The sequence below is a fragment of the Salvelinus alpinus genome, chromosome 18 (assembly GCF_045679555.1).
Source record: "Salvelinus alpinus chromosome 18, SLU_Salpinus.1, whole genome shotgun sequence".
Classification (NCBI taxonomy): Eukaryota; Metazoa; Chordata; class Actinopteri; order Salmoniformes; family Salmonidae; genus Salvelinus; species Salvelinus alpinus.
In genome coordinates, this window is record NC_092103.1 from 13707368 (window position 1) to 13729743 (window position 22376).

The 22376-nt window shown below is 42.5% G+C and overlaps 1 protein-coding gene across 3 annotated transcripts in view; it reads right to left on the minus strand.

The window, feature by feature from the left end:
- Positions 1-192: 192 nt before the first annotated feature.
- LOC139543836 (transcription factor RFX3-like) overlaps positions 193-22376 on the minus strand; it is a 57475-nt gene continuing 35291 nt past the window's right edge. For all 3 annotated transcript variants that reach the window (XM_071350301.1, XM_071350300.1, XM_071350299.1), the window contains 10 exons: positions 20649-20773; positions 20220-20335; positions 15984-16099; positions 14634-14788; positions 14416-14513; positions 14085-14234; positions 13622-13830; positions 13216-13369; positions 13063-13105; positions 193-5659 (listed from right to left, as the gene is read on the minus strand). In XM_071350301.1, the coding sequence (XP_071206402.1) occupies positions 5367-5659; positions 13063-13105; positions 13216-13369; positions 13622-13830; positions 14085-14234; positions 14416-14513; positions 14634-14788; positions 15984-16099; positions 20220-20335; positions 20649-20773 (1459 nt within the window). In that variant the 3' untranslated portion in view covers positions 193-5366. The remainder of the gene's footprint in view (positions 5660-13062; positions 13106-13215; positions 13370-13621; positions 13831-14084; positions 14235-14415; positions 14514-14633; positions 14789-15983; positions 16100-20219; positions 20336-20648; positions 20774-22376) is intronic.

Here is a 22376-nt window from a genome sequence, read left to right on the forward strand (position 1 = left end):
ACACCAGCGATCAGTCGAGTACTTAAGCAGCAGGTGGCTGTCCTATTGCCTCTTGACAAAAATATGTAGTGTAAATTTCCAGCCGATTCGACGTGTTGCCTCACCATTGATCATACAGCAGTTGATCACCAATAGTTTTATCCGTTCATCTTCTGTGTGTCCCTTCTCTATGACAACAGTCATAACAATGACTTATTTTTAACAAGAAAAAGTTTATTAATTTAAAGACAAGCCACGAATTAAGAAAACAACACTAAGCTAGCCTGAGCTCAAGTCTGAAATATTCAGAAAACCAAACATGTCTTTAATAGTTCCTATATTTCCATCATTACGACACACTGAGGGCTCTATTCAATCTATCGCTGAAGCGTTACAGATTGCGCGATAGAACTGTAAATAGTTATTTCCGATTGAGCCGACATGCAGTGTTTACCGTGAATGCAGTCTCTGCTAACGCGGGAACATTGCCTTTAAATTGAATAGAGCCCTTGGCCTTAATGTTAATATGCCTTTATAAATATAAAAGTTCCACAGTTTCATCTTTTATGTAAAATACACAATACAAATCACCCTACACTTATTGGTTTTCTCTTGCCAATATAGTATATACTAAGACGTAACTTGAAACAAAAAGAAAGTCACATGATATGTATATATAAATACAAATACATTATCCAAAACAAGAGAAATCACAAAGTACTTTTGCCAACATATCAGATGAAATAAAACTAATCGAAAAGGAACAAAACAAATATTTAAGAGACAAATAAATATCCTTTCTTCCCATTTTGTCTATATTTACATCTTGGTTACATCTTGGGGGTGGTTCATTGAAAAGGTTTCCCTAGTATCCACTGCCAAATGCTTGTGCTTGCATTAGAGCGTGCTACAGTGGGCCACAACTCACTAGACCGTCAAATGGCACTTAAAATAGATCAAGAAAATATTCAAAATCAAACTGAATAAAGCCACCATACAGCAATCAGTGAATATCATACAAAAGGAAATGATAATGACGACAATGATAGTACAGTGTTGCCATTGACAAATATCCCAGTCCAGTAGTACTCCAATCTTTCTCTTAGTTTAGTGATAATGTAAATCTGTAGTTCTCTCCTAAAGCTCCATCCAACAGCAAATATGTGGAGAAAGCCCCACCCAGTGTAAACTGTCATGTTTGGTCATTGGTCAGTGACAGTTGACCAGTAGTCAGTTGGATGAGGTCAGAATTAAGAATTAAGACTGTATGATCCCTTAGGCCCATATCCTCTTCTCCATGTGAGCAGCCATTTTCACCTCTTCCATAAAGTCTGCTCTAAAGAGCCTGTGTCTGGAACCATGGAGTCAGACCAGAGACGTTAGGCCCAGCTGTCTGGGTCAAATTAAAGGCACTGGAGTCTTGTGGATCAGTGAAACTGATGTATTCTCACCACTTCCAACTGACAGTTTGAGAATAGCTGATATGTTTTTCAGGATGTCAAGATTGTTTCCTTTTCATTTTTGTTGTCGTTGTAGTTGCTGTATCAAACATTTTACGTTAGAAATGGGCTCAATTAATCAAGGAACTAAAAAGGCCCTATTGTCTTCTAACGCCACACGTTGCCAGGAGCCGTCAGTGACGTAAGACAATGGGGAAGGCCCTATAATATTTTTTGTCCCAAACAAATAAACGTATTACTTTTTGTGAATGGTTATCTATGATTACAACATAATTTGTGTTGACAGAATTGGCTTGAGTCCAGTTTTGAAACAGGCAGGTTTGATGAGGTCGCAGAGTGAATACAGCATTTACAATCTGGCACATATTCCAAAGAAAACCAAACACAAAGTAGACGAACCAATAGATTCTAGCAGCACAAAAAGGCATGCAAGATCAAAAAAAGCACTTTCAAGATTCTAAAGCACATCTGTAAGCTGTTTGCACTCCAGGCACAAATGAATACACAATTCATCTTAACATCTTCAGTATTTTCCGGACAAAAAGGTCAATGTTCAAAGTTCAAGAGCCATCTCTAATGACATGTTAGGTGACTGTACAGTCAGGTTGAGTAAGATCTTGTAATTTCTGTGTGGTCTGAGTTTGACATGTAAACAAATGCCCAAAGCCTTCAATAAATCTGTAAGCAAGGTCAATTGCCTTTTCAGTCTAAAGTGAATGCACTATCTTCAGTGAACTAGTAAAAGGCATTATCAGTAGAATGGCCCTTTCTCATAAAGTAAATCACACAAGCACAATCTGCTAAGTACCATATATATCTAAAGAAAATGTAGTTGATCAAATAAATTCATGATCCTCTGAAAACATAATTTCCAGTTTTTTAGCAGGTACATTTTGTTTCTCAGTAGTAAAAATTGTTCGTCGAACATCTCATTCCAAAATCATGGGCATTAATATGGAGTTGGTCCCCCTTTGCTGTTATAACAGCCTCCACTCTTCTGGGAAGGCTTTTAGGCCTGGCTTGCATTCACCCTTCCAATTCATCCCAAAGATGTTCAATGGGGTTGAGGTCAGGGTCTGTGCAGGCAAGTTTTTGTGCTGACGTTGCTTCCAGAGGCCGTTTGGAACTCGTTAGTGAGTGTTGCAACCGAGGACAGACAATTTTTACTCGCTACGCGCTTCAGCACTCGGTGGTCCTGCTCTGTGAACTTGTGTGGCCTACCACTTCACTTCGGAGTGATTGTTACTCCTAGAGGTTTCCACTTCACAATAACAGCACTTACAGTTGACTGGGGCAGCTCTAGCAGGGCAGAAATTTGACGAACTGACTTGTTAGAAATGACGGTGCCACGTCGAAAGTCACGGAGCTCTTCAGTGAGGCCAAACTACTGACAAAGTTTGTCTATGGAGATTGCATGGCTGTGTGATCGATGATTTTATACACCTGTCAGCAACGGCTGTGGCTGAAATAGCTGAATCCACTAATTTGAAGGGATGTCCACATACTTTTGTATATACAGTGTAATTTCATTTTCAAGACTGGTATGGATACGTGTGCATAACTTAAGAATAACTTCTCAAATAGTAAAACAAAAGCACAATAAATACCAATAAATAAAGTCTAGGCAAAGCATTGGTGCATACAGTTCTCCAGATATGAGAGTTAAACAAAAAACAGAAAGGTAATTTCAGTAGTATCAACAAGATTCTTCCAGTTCAACACCTTTTGCCAGTGTGATGTCCATCTCCTAAAAGCTATCAGTAACAGCTCAGGTACAAAATGTGTATCCAGCGTCGTCAGAAGCTGGTCCCCATGCCCCGCCCATTTCACAGTCAATCGACCAATCACAGAAGAGCTAGCTAACAACGAAACAACCACAGATGACAGATCAACCACATGAAAAACAAAACAAACAAAGATGAATACATACGTATTGTATCATCCTTATATATATCTATATATATATATCTTTAAATATCAGAAAATATCTACTTTTGGTCCACTATACAAATATGCACTTTACAACCGATAGAACAAGAGATGATGATGTGGACTGAGGACTGAGGACTGAATGGGCTAAAATGACAATGTGTATTTTTAGCTGTGTAGTGTGAGAGGCATATGGTGTTATCGTGGTGTGTCGTGGGAGTAGTATGGTTACATATGTGTGCGAGAACAAGGTTTGGTGACGTGCTGCATGTGTTAAAAGGCTGGCACCGCTGGTGTGAGGTAGGGTGACTAGTGGGTGTGCGCAAAACCCACGCTCGGACTCATTCATCCACAACAACCACAACGGCACGCGCAACCATCATCTCAATCAGGTCGAGCGCTCACGTCGGCACACGCGCACGCTTCACCCGATAGCACATGCTAAAGCAGGAGCAGGCCTCGAGAGAGAGTGAGAGCAGGAACGAGGCAACACACCCACATCGGGATACCGAACAAACAAACAAAAAGTAATAGAACCGGCGCAATCCAGAGAAAACTACAAGCACCTCTGAACGTGCACCTCCCCAGCCTTCAGTAACACCAATGAGCCAGCCCAAATCCAGCCACAAGTCACCAGAGAGAGGGCCAAAGCTGTGGCTGGGACAGTAACGCAGAATGTACTATCCCTCCCCACAACCACATAATCAGTCAGGACTACGTGGACAGCTGCAGTAAGGGTTATTAAGGCACTAGGATGAAGCTGAGGTACATAGAATCCCTGACATTGGGACAGGAAAACGGGACACGCAGCAGCCTCGCCGGGACCACTGTGGCGGCCATGATGGCTCTCATTCTCTGCCAGTTTCCTCTGGTTGGTTTGTTTTTTGGTCCATTCACAACTTAAGACATCTACCAAGATAGAAACTACAAACACACACACACACAGAGAACATGTCAGTAGATTATACGAGTCTAACTAATTACATTTTTAATCACACTATCCAGGATCTAAATCTAACCAAACCAAGGCAATAAGTCAAGAGCATCCCATACGATGCATGAAGTGCGTAGAAAAGCTAGTGTTGTAGTGGTATAGTACATCCAGTCCGTCTGTCTGTCTCACCTCGTGTTTCTATAGAGTAGCAGCACACATAAGAGTACGTCTTTCTTCATGGGCAGAACATACTTCACGGCTAGAAGCCATTAGGGGTTATCAGGGGATCATGGCTACGATTATACACTATTCAATAAATCATAGAACGCAAAACAACTGCCACATCACAAGCAATCATACATCACCGAATGTCATATCTAAACAAAGGTTTGAAATACACAGAAAAGTCAACAACCAAAAAATCTCATATCGTTCAACTCAATTCTGTCCTTAACTGGAATGTGTCAATGCTTTCTCTGTAAGAACGTATATCACCTCATGATTGGGAGGAATATCTGCTAATTTGAGAGAACAGCACCTGTGTTTTGTTTATTATATATGCACTATATACAAAACAACCCGATCTAAGAGTGAACCAAGTGTACTCTTATCAATCGATCACATCGCTCATCTGGGGCTGGTGGCTTGGATTTGAGCTTTGAATATATACCCTCCCCTCTACACAGCTAGGGTCAGTCAGTGTCTCACGTCTGGCAGCATCTCATGGGTCACCCCCCCCCCCCTTCCAATCCTCCTCCTTCACCCAGCATCCCCTCCCAGAGGACAGAAACATGGGATGACAGCAGACAGAGGCGGCCCGCCCACATTCCTATTCACATCTAGCTCTCTTAATCTATCCACGGTTTGTGTGACGCCAGCGGCTGTGGTCATGGTGATTTTCATCGTCCTCTAGTGGCCCGGGGCGGAGGAGAGCAGAGAAAACACAGCGCATGACAGAGGGAAATAGTGCAGACGTGTGTGTGACAGCGTGACCCATAGAAATAGAGAGAGAGGGAGAGACAGACAGATCAAGAGATGAGTGGTTTGTGGGCGTCTCTCTCTCTTCAGACGGAGGCGTAGGTGTTGCCGGTGGCGCTGCAGTGGCGGATGGTGGGGGTGGCAGCAGAAGGGGTGAGGATGTGCTCAGCGTGGTCCTGGGGGGGCTGGGGCAGGGAGTGCAGGATGCCCGGCTGGACCACCCCCACCACGGGGTTACAGCCGTCCTCCAGAGCCCCCACCTGGATCACCTGGATCACCTGGTGCTCATGCTGCAACTCAGCCTTCTCCCGCTTGGCCAGCGGCTCCCCAGACTCCTCCATGTCCTCCTCCAGGTCACTGTCCATCTCACTCACCTCATCTGGAGACACAGACAAGGGGACAGGGTCAGTCAGTCAGACAGACAGGTAGACAGACAGACAGACATGGTTAGAATGCCGACTCTTTAGGATTCTCATTAGTCAGGTTGACCCATTGTGTTTGCAGGAAAGGCTGATAGACCTGAAGACCCGACTTTGAATTGCATAGAATTCTACGTTGGGCAGAAATGAGCATTTGGATCAGGAAAGTTTCCTCTCACAACCTCTATAAGCCCGAATGCTGAATAAAATTATACTTTAACGGTTGTCTGAGTGGTTGGTCCTTTTGAAGGAACACTATATAAACAGAAAATGATGTGGACACCCCTTCAAATTAGTGGATTCGGAACTGAGGGAGGACTACAAACATGTTTTAAACACCCTCACTAGCATATAGAAGAGAATAATTATATCTGGCACCCTCCCGTGCTATCAAAGGGGATCGGAACGTTTCAGACAACTCTTTGCCCCGAACAAGTACTTGAAGAAAACTTTCCAACGACAGGAACATCTCTTTTTGTAACAACGCAGGGGTTCCAGGCTTATTTCGAGCAACATCACAAACTGTTTTAGAGACTGATGGACAGGGCCTGGTAGTCCTCCAGTTCTCCCTGTCAGAATAAGCAACAGAGGACTTGGAAAGCATATCAATTCCTGTAGAAATGGCACTATAGTTATTGTGAGTAACCCAATTTACAGTGCCTTCGGGAAAGTATTCAGACTTTTTCCCCATTTTGTTACGTTACAGCCTTCTTCTAAAATCGATTGCCTTTTCCTCATCAATCTACACACAAAACCCCATAATGACAAAGCAATACCCCATAATGCCGCTGAAAAACATCCCCACAGCATGATGCAGCCACCACCATGCTTCATCGTAGGGATGGTGCCCTATTTCTTAAAGATGTGACGCTTGGTTTCATCAGACCAGAGAATCATGTTTCTCATGGTCTGTGAAAGTATTCAGACTTTTTCCATATTTTGTTACGTTACAGCCTTCTTCTAAAATCGATTGCCTTTTCCTCATCAATCTCATCAGTCTTTAGGTGGCTTTTGGCAAACTCCAAGTGGGCTGTCAATTGCCTTTTACTGAGGAGTGGCTTCTGTCTGGCCACTCTACCATAAAAGCCTGATTGGTGGAGTGCTGCATAGATGGTTGTCCTTCTAGAAAGTTCTCCCATCTCCACAGAGGAACTCTAGAGCTCGGTCAGAGTGACCACCCTTCTCCCCCGATTGCTCAATTTGGCCGAGCGGCCAGCTCTAGGAAGAGTCTTGGTGGTTCCAAACATCTTCATTTAAGAATGATGGAGGCCACTGTGTTCTTGGGGATCTACAATGCTGCAGAAATGTTTTGGTACCCTTCCCCAGATTTGTGCCTTGACACAATCCTGTCTCGGAGCTCTATGGACAATTCCTTCGACCTCATGGCTTGGTTTTTGCTCTGACATGTACGGACAACTGTGGGACATTATATAGACAGGTGTGTGCCTTTCCAAATCATGTCCAATCAATTTAATTGACCACAGGTGGACTCCGATCAAGTTGTAGAAACATCTCGACAATGATCAATGGAAACAGGATTCACCGGAGCTCATTTTCAAGTCTCATAGCAAAGGGTCTGAATACTTATGTAAATAAGGTATTTATGTATTTTATTAATACATTTGCAAAAAAAGTCAAGGGGTCTTTATACTTTCCGAAGGCACTGTATGTTCCTTTAACTCTGCCTTCTAGTGAGGTTATACAAACTGTCATCTCCTACCATTCTGATAGATTGGAGACTGTCAGAAAATGTGGTTGTAACGTTAATCATTTGGTTGTTATTCTATTGTTACCTCGAAGGCAGATGCCCCAGTGGCAGAGTGGCCCACACTCATTGAATATGGTGCTTTTAAATGTTAGAGCAATCACAAGTAAAACCTTTCTCGTGATTGACCTCATTACTGAGCGTTAAGATGATTGCATGTTTCTCACTGAAACATAGCTGTCATCAGACTGTAGTGCCGATCTTATTGAAGCCTCCCCCTCGGACTACAGCTTTTCATACTCTATCAGCCTCTATTTTTACTAATGCTCTTAGCTCTACGGACATTTTGTTTGGCGACTTTGGGTATTTTGAGCATCATGCTATACTGTTTAAATGTCAGCCACCAATGCTGGCCATAACCCTGTATAGGCTACCAAAACACTGCCCCACTTTCTTTACTGGTTTATCTGAACTATTGCCTATTGTCCTTAAGATGATAAAATCATTGTGTTGGGCGATTTTAATATTCATGTTGACAAAGAGACTGACTCAAAGGCCATTGAATTTATGAATCTTTTGAGCTCTATGGACTTTATCCAACATGTTACCGGGCACACCCATAGCTGCAGCCCTACCAGGTTATTACCAAGGGGCTTTGTATTGACATATCCTCTATTGTTGATGTTGCTTTATCTGATCACCACTGTGTGTTTTCTACTACCTTGTTGCCCATAGCACAGGGAAATACTGAACACATTATTAAGAAACGCTATCTTACCTCTGAAGTTGCTACAGATTTTATTGAGTGTATGAACAATACTCCACCACCTATTCTGCCTTCATCTTGTGATGATTTAGTTGATAACATTAATAGCAAATTAAGGGCAACCATTGATGCCATAGCTCCAGTAAAGTTGAAAAAGGCCACATCCAAACGCAGAGCCCCTTGGATAAGTGAGGAAACTAATCAAATAAAAAGAAATTGCACAAAGGCAGAGCGGAAGTGGTGAAAGTAAAAGTTGCAGGTCTATTATGATATTCTGAGAGCGCAAGTTGGCAATTAGAATTGCCAGACGGGCTCATTTTTCTAACTTGATCACTATTAATCAGAATAATTAGAGAGCACTCTTCACGACCATTGGTGGCCTGATAAATCCCACCCCCGCAAACCTATGAGAACTTTCCTCCACATCGAAATGTGATGAGTTTGTGGCATATTTCAGTCAAGGCCTGATGAGAAGTTGACACAGACATGCGCAGGAAAGTGATATCACAACTTAAGCCTTCAACCTGATTTCTCAATCCTATCCTCACCACTTTCTTTAAAACGGTTTTTAATTGCATATCTGAAGAAGTGCAAGCTATTGTTAATCACTCCCTGTTCACAGGCACTTTCCCCACTGCACTAAAAACTGCTATGGTGAAACCCCTTCTGAAGAAAAGTCATCTAGATTCTTCAGCTCTTAGCAATTCTCAACCTTCCATTCTCTGCCAACCTCAAACCTTCCATTCTTAAGAAAAATTCGGGATGAATTGGTGTTCAAAACGCTAAAATATTGTTTTAAGTGCCAACTGTATTGCCAAGTGAAAAATTCCAATCTGGTTTTTGTGCCCACCACAGCACAGAGAAAGCCTTGGTTAAAGTGGTAAATTATCTTGACAGATAACAGCTCTCGGTCGTTGTACTCTTAGATTTAAGTGCTGCATTCGACACTGTTGATCATGATGTCTTTCTGGACAGACTGGAGAGGTAGGTTGGTCTCTCAGGTCCAGTTCTAAATTAGTTTAGGACCAATTTAACCAGTCAATTCGTTTTTTTATCACCCTTAGTGAACATAACTATCACATGTGGCGTTCCACAAGGTTCGATTTTGGGTCTGGTACTGTTCAGTTTATATGTTATGCCTTGACAGCATTATCAGAAAGCACAGCATTGATTTTCACACCTACGCAGACGATACACAACTTTACATTTCTGTGTCACCTGAGGATTTTAGCTCCACAGATAAATTATTGGACTGTATTACTGATTTAAATACTTGGATGGCTCACAACTTCCTCCAGCTAAATCAAGACAAAGGTACTTGGAGCCGAAGCACAGAGAGAGAATCTAGCCGCACATTTGAGTTCACAAGCAATAAAGATAAAACAGCAGGTAAAAAAAAAACGGTGTTATTTTAGATTGTGAACAACATTTTGAGTCACACATTAGGAAAGTGACCAAAATAGCTTTTTACCACCTGAGGAAAATTGCCAAGGTGCGGCTGTTTCTCTCTCAGGCTGATACAGAGAGACTCATCCATGCTTTTACTACAAGCAGGCTTGACTACTGTAATGCTCTCCTGTCTGGTCCACCTTAGAAAGACATTGGTCAACTGCAAAACATACAGAATGCTGCAGCACGGGTACTGACCAAGACCAGACAGAGAGCACACATTACACCAGTTTAAGGTCTCTGCATTTTAAGATGCAATCTTAATTTTAAGATTCTTCTACTGTTTTTAAACCAATCCACGATTGCTCATCCCAATACATGTCAGACATGCTTTTAAGTTATGTACCCAGTAGGTCCCTCAGGTCCTCTGGCCTTTTAACTATCCCAAAGCCTAGGACCAAGAGGCATGGAGAGGCAGCCTTTAGTTATTATGCCCACAGCCTCAGGAATAGCCTACCAGAGAACCTGAGGGGGGCCAAAAACTGTGGACATATTTAAAAGAGATCTTAAAAGCACCTTACATGCTGACCACACCGATCGCATCGTGTGCACGAGCGTTGCAAAATTAATGTAAGCATACACGTGGATACACTGTGGATTCAATTATTGCGTGCGCCAACGAGCGCCTGTGTTGCCAAGCGCTAAAATAGAAGTCAGTTCCATTTGTTACGCTGAACGCGGTGCAAGTCCTGCCTCTTCCATCTCCTCATTGGTTTATAGAAGCAGATATCCACGTGCCATCTCCTCATTGGTTATACCCACGTGGGTGATTGAAAATGAACTGAGTTTGGTCGGTCGTCGTGGTAACTATGAAAGTGAGATGCCAATCACCATATAAAGTCCAAAGAAAAAAAAGCCTGGAAGGAGGAGAGATGACTACAAACGATTCGGTTGACCGTTTTGTGTGGATTAATTATCGGAGTAGAGGACCTTGCACATTTCAGGTAAAATAACAACTCAACATTTATATCCCAGGACAAATTAGCTACCTACAGCAAGCTAGCGGTCCCGTGTGGCTCAGTTGGTAGAGCATGGCGCTTGCAACGCCAGGGTTGTGGGTTCATTCCCCACGGGGGGACCAGGATGAATATGTATGAACTTTCCAATTTGTAAGTCGCTCTGGATAAGAGCGTCTGCTAAATGACTTAAATGTAAATGTAGCTAAATAGGACAAATTAGCTAGCAACTGCAAGCTAACTAGCTAAATTGCCATAAATGTTTAATGCTTTTCGACCTGTCCCCAAATGAATATAATTGGTTCAGAGTTTGTTTTGATATTTCAACCTGCGTGTCGTGATCGCGTTTGGTGTGGGGGGACAAAATCTATTTGCGGACGGTTTGGCTACAGTGTTAGGGTTCATTTTAGTTCAGTTTGTGTCATTCTTTTGTTTTTTTATCTAATGTATGTTGTGTAGTAAATATATATATTTTCTTTCTGTGAAGCACATTGCGTTGCATTCCATGTCTGAAATGTGCTGTATAAAGAAAGCTTGATTTGAATTCAGCCACACCCATTGCTGACAGATGTATAAAATTGAGCACACAGGAATTCAAACTCCAGACACACATTGGCAGTAGAATGACCTTACTGAAGAGCTCAGTGACTTTCAACGTGGAACTGTCATAGGATGCCACCTTTCCAACAAGTCAGTCAAATTTCTCCCCTGCTAGGAGCTGCCCCGGTCAACTGTAAGGGCTGTTATTGTGAAGTAGAAACGTCTAGGAGCAACGGCTCAGCCGCGAAGTGGTAGGCCACACAAGCTTACAGAACGGGACCGCCGAGTGCTGAAGCGCGTAAAAATTGTCTGTCCTCCATTGCAACACTCACTACCGAGTTCCAAACTGCCTCTGGAAGCAACGCCAGCACAAGAACTGTTCATCAAGAGCTTCATGAAATGGGTTTCCATGGCCGAGCAGTCGCACACAAGCCTAAGATCACCATGCGCAATGCCAAGCATCGGCTGGAATGGCGAAAGTCTGGAGTGATGAATCACGCTTCACCATCTGGCAGTCCGACTGACAAATCTGAGTTTGGCAGATGCCAGGAGAACAGTACCTGCCCCAATGCATAGTGCCAACTGTAAAGTTTGGTGGAGGAGGAATAATGGTCTGGGGATGTTTTTCAAGGTTTCAGCTAGGCCCCTTAATTCCAGTGAAGGGAAATCTTAATGCTACAACATACAATGACATTCTAGACGAATCTGTGCCTCCAACTTTGTGGCAACTGTTTGGGGAAGGCCCTTTCCTGTTTCAGCATGACAATTCCCCCGTGCACAAAGCGAGGTCCATACAGAAATAGTTTGTCAAGATCGGTGTGGAAGAACTTGACTGGCCTGCACAGAGCCCTGATCTCAACCCCATCGAACACATTTTGGATGAATTGGTACGCCGACTGCGGGCCAGGCCTAATCGACCAACATCAGTGCCCGACCTCACTAAGGCTCTTGTGGCTGAATGGAAGAAAGTCCCCAAATCAATGTTCCAACATCTAGTGGAAAGCCTTCCCAGAAGAGTGGAGGCTGTTATATGCAGCAAAGGGAGGACCAACTCCATATTAATGCCCATGATTTTTGAATGAGATGTTCGACAAGCAGGTGTCCACATACTTTTGTGAGACAAAATATCTTCAGAGTAGTGTTATCAACCCGACCTTCAGTATGTTGGTCTGCACATAGTTTGTATTTCCAGTTTGTATTTCCGGTTTTTATTTTCAATACTGATGCAATTCGCACGTGACAAAAACTTTCACAATACGGATGAGCCTAACCGAACGGCAACCACTTCTAGCTGATTGGGAGGAAACGTGTTTTGGTCGACTACATCCGGTTACATTCAGCTATTGTTTACATATTGTGCATTACGTGCAACATATGGAAAATACAAGCGACAGAATCAACAGGCGCCACAAGAAGTCGGGTAAACAACCCTTTCCTGTGGACACCCTATCGCCACCTCCTACTGCCAAAAGGACCAACAGCATGTACAACCGTTAAAATAAGTGTAAATATCATCTTACTCAACATTCTGCCTTGTAGAGACTATTGCTTATTTTTTAACAGCGACTTCTTTCTGACTGATATTCATGAGGTAACCACCGCAACAGTCTGGTGTTTAGGCACGGCAACTGTTTAACAAAAGTTCCTCGCCTTTTCTCATGAACATCTTAGTATTAAACGTAACTTCACAGAAATGTGAAAGGATCCAATAGCTTCTCGGCTGCAACTGACCATAACATTTTTGAACGGGTAATAATTGAAACTGCTATTCTCTAAGTTGCAGCACGTTGAGACGAAGGTAGAAGGAGGTACGACGCGGAACAAAAGAAGAATGACGCACAGCAATGCTGAACGGACATGGCTTCAAAGGGCTTAATAACTCCATGTAATGTGGAAGCAGAAGCCTACAGAGACTTAGCCTGTAGACACAGCTTGGGGTTGGCTTACCTTTGTCCATGTAAGCAGGCGACATGGCGTTGAGGTCATCGAACTGCAATACATTAAGCAGCACAAAGAAACCATACTGAGACTGAGCCAAGGAGTAATGGGAACATTACAATTATGTGCGTGTGTGGTGTGTTCATTTCATCGGGGCCTTACTTCTCCCATGACACCGATGGGCGTCTCGCCGGTTGCCTGGGCGACGCGGTGTTCCACCAGGTAGAACATGTACTCGTCGTAGAGCAGGCGGATCAGGTGGAACGAGCCGAAACTGGCCGCGCTGCGCAGAGTCAGGTCTCGAATCACCATGGAGCTGACAAAGAGATGGACAACGAGATCAACCACTGGAAAACTTCTAATTAGCTGTCAAACCAAATCAATTGATATGATAAACAATAAATATCACAACACACTACTTAAATTGGTTGAGGGAGCAAAAACATATATATTTTTTAAGTGTGTACGTTGTATTTTCCGTGAGTTGCGTACCAAAATAAGACATTTTTTGATCTCATGATCTCATCTATGATCTCATTCAATTTCTATGGACAGTACAGTAGCTGACCTGTAGAAGGACCACTTGAGCAGGAACTGCCGCGCAGCCCTGGGGAAGCTGGGCCGGTCCTCGAAGGGCTGTAGGACCTGGGTCACCACGTTGTCCAGCCAGGCAGCCCACTGCTCCAGAGAGCTCTGCTGCTGCAGGGTGGCCTTGAAGTCCTGCTCTAACCTCTGAACCACACCCTCCTCACACTGACAAACCCACGACGCCTGCTCCTAAAGAAAGAGAGAGCGAGAGAGAGAGGACGGATCAGGGTGGGATAACACAAACAAACATACAAAAACACAGATGCACACGCACCCCTTGATGAAATAAACAGCAACCTCAAGCGGGGAGAGGATATAGAGATAATGACAGATGGCTATACAGACGTGTCCCTCTAACTAAATACACAGACAGGCAGACCAAACCACATCCAGGCAGATGGAGGGACAAGCAGACAGACAGCCAGCCAGAGGGACAGACGGACCTGCACGTTGGCGAAGTCGACGCGATTGAGGTCGCTGAGCATCTGATTGATCTGGGAGGTGTTCTGCAACACGGCGCGGGCTGCCTGGGCCAGGTGGTTCAGACTAGTGTAACGACGCATCGTCTGAGAAAAGGCACTAACAGCGGCAACCTGCAGCCAATCAAACACACAGAGGATCAAACAGCAGCCAATTAAAATCAGACCAAGACCAGTCAGAAAAGATAAAAGAGAGGAAAGTCAGGATCAAACAAAATAGAGGCAATTTAAGTTTATTTGCCAATATGTGTGTGAGTGAGTGAGTGAGTGAGTGAGTGTGAGAGAGTGTCTGTACCTTGGTTTGGATCATTCTCTGTGGAATGACGTTCATGGCATTGTTGAGCCAGCCTTCCAGGCTTTTGGCAAAGTTGCGGATGGCTTGAGTCAAGGCACCTAGAGAGGGACAGATACAGAGGACAGAAGTCTATATAAAGATCACCATTTTAATTCTGATACCCAACTAGGAATGAGCGAGAAAGTGTGTGTGTGTGACTGTGTGTGTCAGCCACTCACTGGGGATAGGTCTGAGGACATCAGGAATGAGGATCTCCACTAGGGCCTGGTACATCAGGTGGTCACAGGAACTCATCCACTTGAGCACAGCCTCGTTCCTACAGAGCACCACCAGCCTGGAGCAGGGCAAACGGCCCTCAATCTCACTCATACCACTGTGGAGACAGAGTTCAAAGTTACACATACTCATCTTATATACTGGATCAGATTCACCTCAATCTCACTCGGCCTACTGTGGGGTTGAGTCATTACTGAATTATTTTATGTAGCAAATCAAATATTAAACCTGGTAAACAATTAATTTAAACCAGGTATTTATTTGAAACAGGTGTTTATTTGCTGAAAAGTGTGCCGTTGCCCAGCTATTAAAAAGGGACAAGCGGCTATTTGCATTTGATTGAAGTTTTACAGTAGTTACGGGGGTCGTGCACTGTCCCAATGAATTCACTCACCCATATAAAAAATATATGATATATTTTTTTTTTAATCCCACCAAAGTGCACTAGGCCTTTTTTGCTCCTGTATGAGCGGAGAAAAATACTCCTCAGCAGAGCAGAGAAAAATACTCCTCAGCAGAGCAGAGAGAAATACTCCTCAGCAGAGCAGAGAGAAATACTCCTCAGCAGAGCAGAGAGAAATACTCCTCAGCAGAGCAGAGAGAAATACTCCTCAGCAGAGCAGAGAGAAATACTCCTCAGCGTTGCCACTGATCAAAGGATATTTGAAGCAAGGCCAACTTAATCTCGGGTTAACCCAGAACTAAAGTCAGCGGCCCGATTTAAGTTCTGGTTCCAAACAGACAGTCCATACACAGACAGGGATCAAGAAATGCTAGAACGAGGAGCTTCGCCCTCTCTCTTTGCAAGCTATTGGCCAAATATCCCCTCCCCTTCCGAAATATGAAAGATGCTAACATCTGCAAAATTCTAATTTGTCCAAATAACCAGAGACGAAAAACCCAAACACCAGAACTACTGCTTCTCGTTATCCTACACATCCCTTTCAGTCCAAACAGATTCTACGATACTAGTCATCTGTCTACGAGATACAGGTGATAATGTGTATTGCTAATAGTATACCTGATAATATGGAGCATGCATAGGCTATGAGCATGTTCCAATATGTAAAAATAATTTTTGCAAATAATTTTACCAATATGATATTGGCTCATTTCTCAAGGTAGAAATTATATTTTAGATGGTGTCAACATAATTTAATTTTCATATATTGGAACATGCTCATAGCCTATAATTGTGGAGTCACCAGAATTTTAAAAAGTCACCAGAACTGACCTTCAAGAGAGAGGGAGAGAACGAGAGAGAAACCGAGAGAGAAACCGAAAGAGCTGACCTGTTTTCTGTGATGGTGGTGCCCTCCACTAAGTCAGAGGGGGAATAGCGCCAGAATGTCTGCCACAGCTTCTCTATTAGACTGAACTGGAGGTTCACCACCACATCCAGGATGGCCTGCAAGAGAGACATGGTCAGCATCACACAACTGAGCTGAATAACTATTCACAGTCAAACTGATTAGTGTGGATGAGCTGGTGTGGATCAATGAAGATGAAGACTTGTAAATATCATGCATGCCAAAGAAAGCTCCCATTAATCTGCACATGGGGGCTGATTCAGACATGGAAAATCTGTTTATTTGTGTTTTTTTAAAACACCTTTTGATTCAAGTACTTCTCAGTAGTTGGTATTCAGACTTACCTTATGGGTGTGGCTCCCTTGCGCATACTGAATACATTCAATTCAACTGCTGAAAACCCCTCACTCTTGCTGGCCAATAGATTTTCTCGTGGAGTGTTCGTGGAGTGTTCTTGTGGAGTGTTCGCTCAATAGGGTTTTATCTAAAGCCATCCCTTTAAGATTAAAAAATATTCTGATCTTGTAGATTACTTAGGGTTGGGAATGTATTTATGAATACATTTTAAAAAAAGATTGAGGAGAGCCTTTACACACTAAATATATTGTTGCATAAACAAATACAGTGGTTTGATTCATCCTGAAAGTTGCCATATTCAATCCATGAATTATTGGAAGGTGAGAAAAGTATACAACGGTGGGGGTCGGTGCCGTTTAAGATGAAGGAGGACGATATTTGTTTTTATGAGCATGGCCTTATTTTTATTACAGCATATTGGATGACTGTTATTCATATTCCATTCACCCAGCTCAATGTAACATCGATAGTTCTAGGCTACTACATGATACTCACATTTTCCCTATACCCATCATGAGGTTGCTACAACCTAGCCTATGAATGAAAGTTTACAACGTAAGTGCACACAGGTCGAGAGAAAGATTTGAGGTGACAGACAGTGACACATTCAATACAGCCTTGCACACTCTTGCCTGCATCTAGCTGATTTAGGGTGTAATCATTAGTTTAAAAGTTGCAAACAAGTTTCTATTGGACAAATTCAGGTATGTTTATCCCCATTTCATTCCGTATGCTTCTGTTTAAGAATATTTTTCAACAGAATCGGTGGAATGAATACACCCTGATCACACGAAAATAGTTCAATTTCATAGCCACATACAGTGGGGCAAAAACGTATTTAGTCAGCCACCAATTGTGCAGGTTCTCCCACTTAAAAAGATGAGAGAGGCCTGTAATTTTCATCACGGGGTGAGATCTTGCGTGGAGCCCCAGATCGAGGGAGATTATCAGTGGTCTTGTATGTCTTCCATTTCCTAATAATTGCTCCCACAGTTGATTTCTTCAAACCAAGCTGCTTACCTATTGCAGATTCAGTCTTCCCAGCCTGGTACACTGTTAAACAGCCACCACTAACATTGAGTGGCTGCTGCCAACATACTGACTCAACACCAGCTCACTTTAATAATGGAAATTGATCAAAAATGTATCACTTGCCACTTTAAACAATGCCACTTAATATAATGAATATGTATATACTGTACTCTATATCATCTACTGCATCTTGCCATCTTTATGTAATACATGTATCACTAGCCACTTTAAACTATGCACTTTTATGTTTCCATACCCTAAATTACTCATCTCATATGTATATACTGTACTCGATACCATCTACTGCATCTTGCCTATGCCGTTCTGTACCATCACTCATTCATATATCTTTATGTACATATTCTTTATCCCTTTACACTTGTGTGTATAAGGTAGTAGTTGTGGAATTGTTAGGTTAGATTACTCGTTGGTTATTACTGCATTGTCGGAACTAGAAGCACAAGTATTTCGCTACACTCGCATTAACATCTACTAACCATGTGTATGTGACAAATAAGATTTGATTTGATTAGCTAAAGTAACGTCATAGTCAACATAGCTAATAGAACTAACGCGTTAGTAAACCGGCTACAATCATGCTGTATGGGGTACAGTTAGTAAGCAGATACACCTGTGGGGCCCGGTGGCAATGCATCTCTCTGTTTGAGTAGGCTAAACTAGCTAGCTGCATTTGCTAGCTAAGTAATTGAAAGTAAAACAAATGTATAAAAAAAGACTCATGAATTTGTTCAAAACTGCTCAACTTTTGTCTTTCTCTTTGAGTCTACTACTCACCACATTTTATTACCAGTTAGCTGGTAGCTTATGCTATCAGTACTAGATTTTTAATGTATTTTTTATTTATTTTACCTTTTTCACGTTTGGATGAAAAGCATACCCAAATTCAACTGCCAGCTACTCATCCCCAGAAGATAAGATATGCATATCATTAGTAGATTTGGATAGAAAACACTTTGAAGTTTCTAAAACTGTTTGAATCATGTCTGTGAATATAACAGAACTTATTTAGCAGGCAAAACCCAGAGGACAAACCATTCAGTTTTTTTTTTTTGAGGTCACTCTCTTTTCAATGGATTTTCATTGAGAATCCAGATTTCTAATTGACCTTCTTGCAGTTCCTACCGCTTCCACTGGATGTCAACAGTCTTTAGAAATTGGTTGAGGGTTTTTCCTTTGTGTAATGAAGAAGTACGGCCATCTTCAACGAGGGTCACTTGTTGTGTACTGTTTGTTAGAGGCGCGTGACCAGAAAGCTAGCTACAGTTTGTTTTAATCCTGTATTGAACACAGATCATCCCGTCTTCAATTTGATCGATTATTTACGTTAAAAAATACCTAAAGTTGTATTACAAAAGTAGTTCAGTTTTAGTCACGTTGCTCAAGTTGGAACCTGTGTTTTTCTGGATCAAACGCGCCAAATAAATGGACATTTTGGATATATATCGACGGAATTAATCGAACAAAAGGACCATTTGTGATGTTTATGGGACATATTGGAGTGCCAACAACAGAAGCTCGTCAAAGGTAAGGCATGAATTATATTTTTATTTCTGAGTTTTGTGTCGCACCTGCAGGGTTGAAATATGCTTCTCTCTCTTTGTTTACTATGATGCTATCCTCAGATAATAGCATCGTTTGCTTTCGCCAAAAAGCCTATTTGAATTCTGACATGTTGGCTGGATTCACAACCAGTGTAGCTTTAATTTGGTATCTTTCATGTGTGATTTAATGAAAGTTTGATTTTTATAGTAATTTATTTGAATTTGGCGCTCTGCATTTTCTCTGGCTTTTGGCCAAGTGAGACAGTAGCGTACCGCCTAAACTCAGATTTTTGGATATAAATATGACCTTTACCGAACAAAACATACATGTATTGTGTAACATGAAGTCCTATGAGTGTCATCTGATGAAGATCATCAAAGGTTAGTTATTAATTTTATCTCTATTTCTGCTTTTGTTACTCCTCTCTTTGGCTGGAAAAATGGCTGTGTTTTCTGTGGCTATGTACTGGCCTAACATAATCGCAAGGTGTGCTTTTGCCGTAGATCCTTTTTGAAATCAGACATGTTGGCTGGATTCACAACAAGTGTAGCTTTAATTTGGTGTCTTTCATGTGTGATTTCATGAAAGTTTGATTTTATAGTAATTTATTTGAATTTGGCGCTCTGCATTTTTACTTGCTTTTGGCCAAGTGGGACGTTAGCGTCCCACATATTCCAGAGAAGTTAACAGCTTCATCCCCAAGCCATAAGACTGCTGAACTATTAATCAAATGGCCACCGGACTATTGCATTGACCCCCCCTCCATTTGTTTTGTACACTGCTGCTACTCGCTGTTTATTATCTATGCATAGTCACTTCACCCCTACCTACATGTACAAATTCCCTGTACCCCCGCACACTGACTCAGTACCCCCTGTATATAGCCTAGTTATTACTATGTTAATTTTTATTATTGTTTAGTTTATTTGGTAAATATTTTCTTAACTCATCTTGAACTGCACTGTTGGTTAAGGTCTTGTAAGTACGCATTTCACTGTAAGGTCTACACTTGTTGTATTCGGCGCATGTGACAAAGTTTGATTTGATTTGTAGATACACATTTCTGCAATCTCCACCCAATACCTGTTGGGCACATTCGATTCCCCTTGCTTAAGTTCTACGTCAGAATGTGTGCAGAGAGGAAAGTGCATGAAAACAGAATGAAGTTACATTTACATGCGCGTATCTCTGGTCTGAATTTACCCCGTAGAGAATAATACAAACTTTCCTGTAGAACTTTGTTAGAGGTGATGTATAATCTCTGACCTCACAGTGCTCTCTGTAGAGTGACTGGAGAGCTTTGATGTCGTCTGGGCCGATGTTGTCCACGTTGGTCTCTCCCAGGTCCAGCTCCATAAAGTCTGGCAGCGCCCGGGACGCGTCTGTCAGGGAGAGACGTATGTAAATCAGACAAGGTCAACAACAACCGTTATGAATCCAGTATAAAGCAAAGGAACACAGGGGTAGATATTTAACAAGGAAATACTGAAGGCTGAGAAAATCCTATCAGTGGTTCATTGCAGAATATAACCCGACAGGGGAACCCTTACTGCACTCAGCGGAGGAGCATTTTCATGAAGTGGTATCACAACTTATTGTGTCATAACAAGGGAATATCAAACAGTAGCAGTCTATTGCTGCTGAAAGTCACCGAGTCAGTCTACACACACAGATGCATACACACCGCTCACTCACCCAGGTACTGCTGGTGGTGCTGGCTCTGTGCAATGACGGTCTGCTCCGCTGCACTGGGGGTGTGCTGGCCTCCGCCTGAGAAGTTCTCCCCAGACACACCATCAACCTTCTGCACCGGCTTAAACCTACAATGACAATGCCTCAGTCAGTACTGTTTGTATATGTACACTGAGTATACCAAACATTAGGAACACCTTCCTAATATTGAGTTGAACACCCTTTTCCCCTCAGAACAGCCTCAATTCGTCGGGGCATGGACTCTACAAGGTGTCGAAATCGTTCAACAGGGATGCTGGCCCATGTTGACTCCAATTTGTTTATTTTTTCTCATTTACAACTGCGACCTGGCCAAGATAAAGCAAAGCAGTGCGACACAAACAACAACACAGTTACACACGGAATAAACAAACGTACAATCAATAACACAATAGAAAAAAATCTATATACAGTGTGTGAAAATGAGGAAAGATTAGGGAGGTAAGGCAATAAATAGGCCGTAGTGGCGAAGTAATTACAATGTGGCAATTAAACACTGGAGTGATAGATGTGCAGAAGATGAATGTGCAAGTAGAGATACTGGGGTGCAAAGGAGCAAAAAATAAATAACAATATGGGAATGAGGTAGTTGGATGGGCTATTTACAGATGGGCTATGTACAGGTACAATGATCTGTGAGCTGCTCTGACAGCTGATACTTAAAGTTGGCGAGGGAGATATGAGTCTCCAGCTTCAGTGATTTTTGCAATTCGTTCCAGTCATTGGCAGCAGAGAACTGGAAGGAAAGGCGGCCAAAGGAGGAATAGGATTTGGGGGTGACCAGTGAAATATACCTGCTGGAGCGCGTGCTACAGGTGGGTGCTGCTATGGTGACCAGTGAGCTGAGATAAGGCGGGGCTTTACCTAGCAAAGACTTATAGATGACCTGAAGCCAGCGGGTTTGGCGACGGATATGAAGCGAGGGCCAGCCAACGAGAGCATACAGGTTGCAGTGGTGGGTAGTATATGGGGCTTTGGTGACAAAACGGATGGCACTGTGATAGACCGCATCCAATTTGCTGAGTAGAGTGTTGGAGGCTATTTTGTAAATGACATCGCCGAAGTCAATGCTTCCCACAGCTGTGTCAAGTTGGCTGGATGTCCTTTGGATGGTGGACCATTCTTGATACACAAGGGAAACTCTTGAGCGTGAGAAACCCAGCAGCATTGCAGTTCTTGACACAAACCGGTACGCCTGGCACCTACTACCATACCCCGTTCAAAGGCACTTCAATCTTTTGTCTTGCCCATTCACCCTCTGAATGGCACACATACACAATCCATGTCTCAATTGTCTCAAGGCTAAAAAGTCCTTCGTTGACCTGTCTCCTCCACTTAATCTACACTGATTGAAGTGGATTTAACAAGTGACATCAATAAGGGATCATAGCTTTCACCTGGATTCAACTGGTTAATCTAGGTCATGAAAAAAGCAGGGTTCTTAATGTCAGTGTAAGTATGTACAGTACATTCGGGAAAGTATTCAGACCCCTTCCCTTTTTCCACATTGTTACGTTACAGCCTTATTGTAAAATGCATAAAAAAATATTTTAAAATCCTCAATCTACACACAATACCCCATAACGAAAAAAGCGAAAAACATTTTTTTTAATAAACTGAAATACCTTCATTTACATAAGTATTCAGCCCCTTTGCTATGAGACTCGAAATTTATCCCAGGTGCATCCGGTT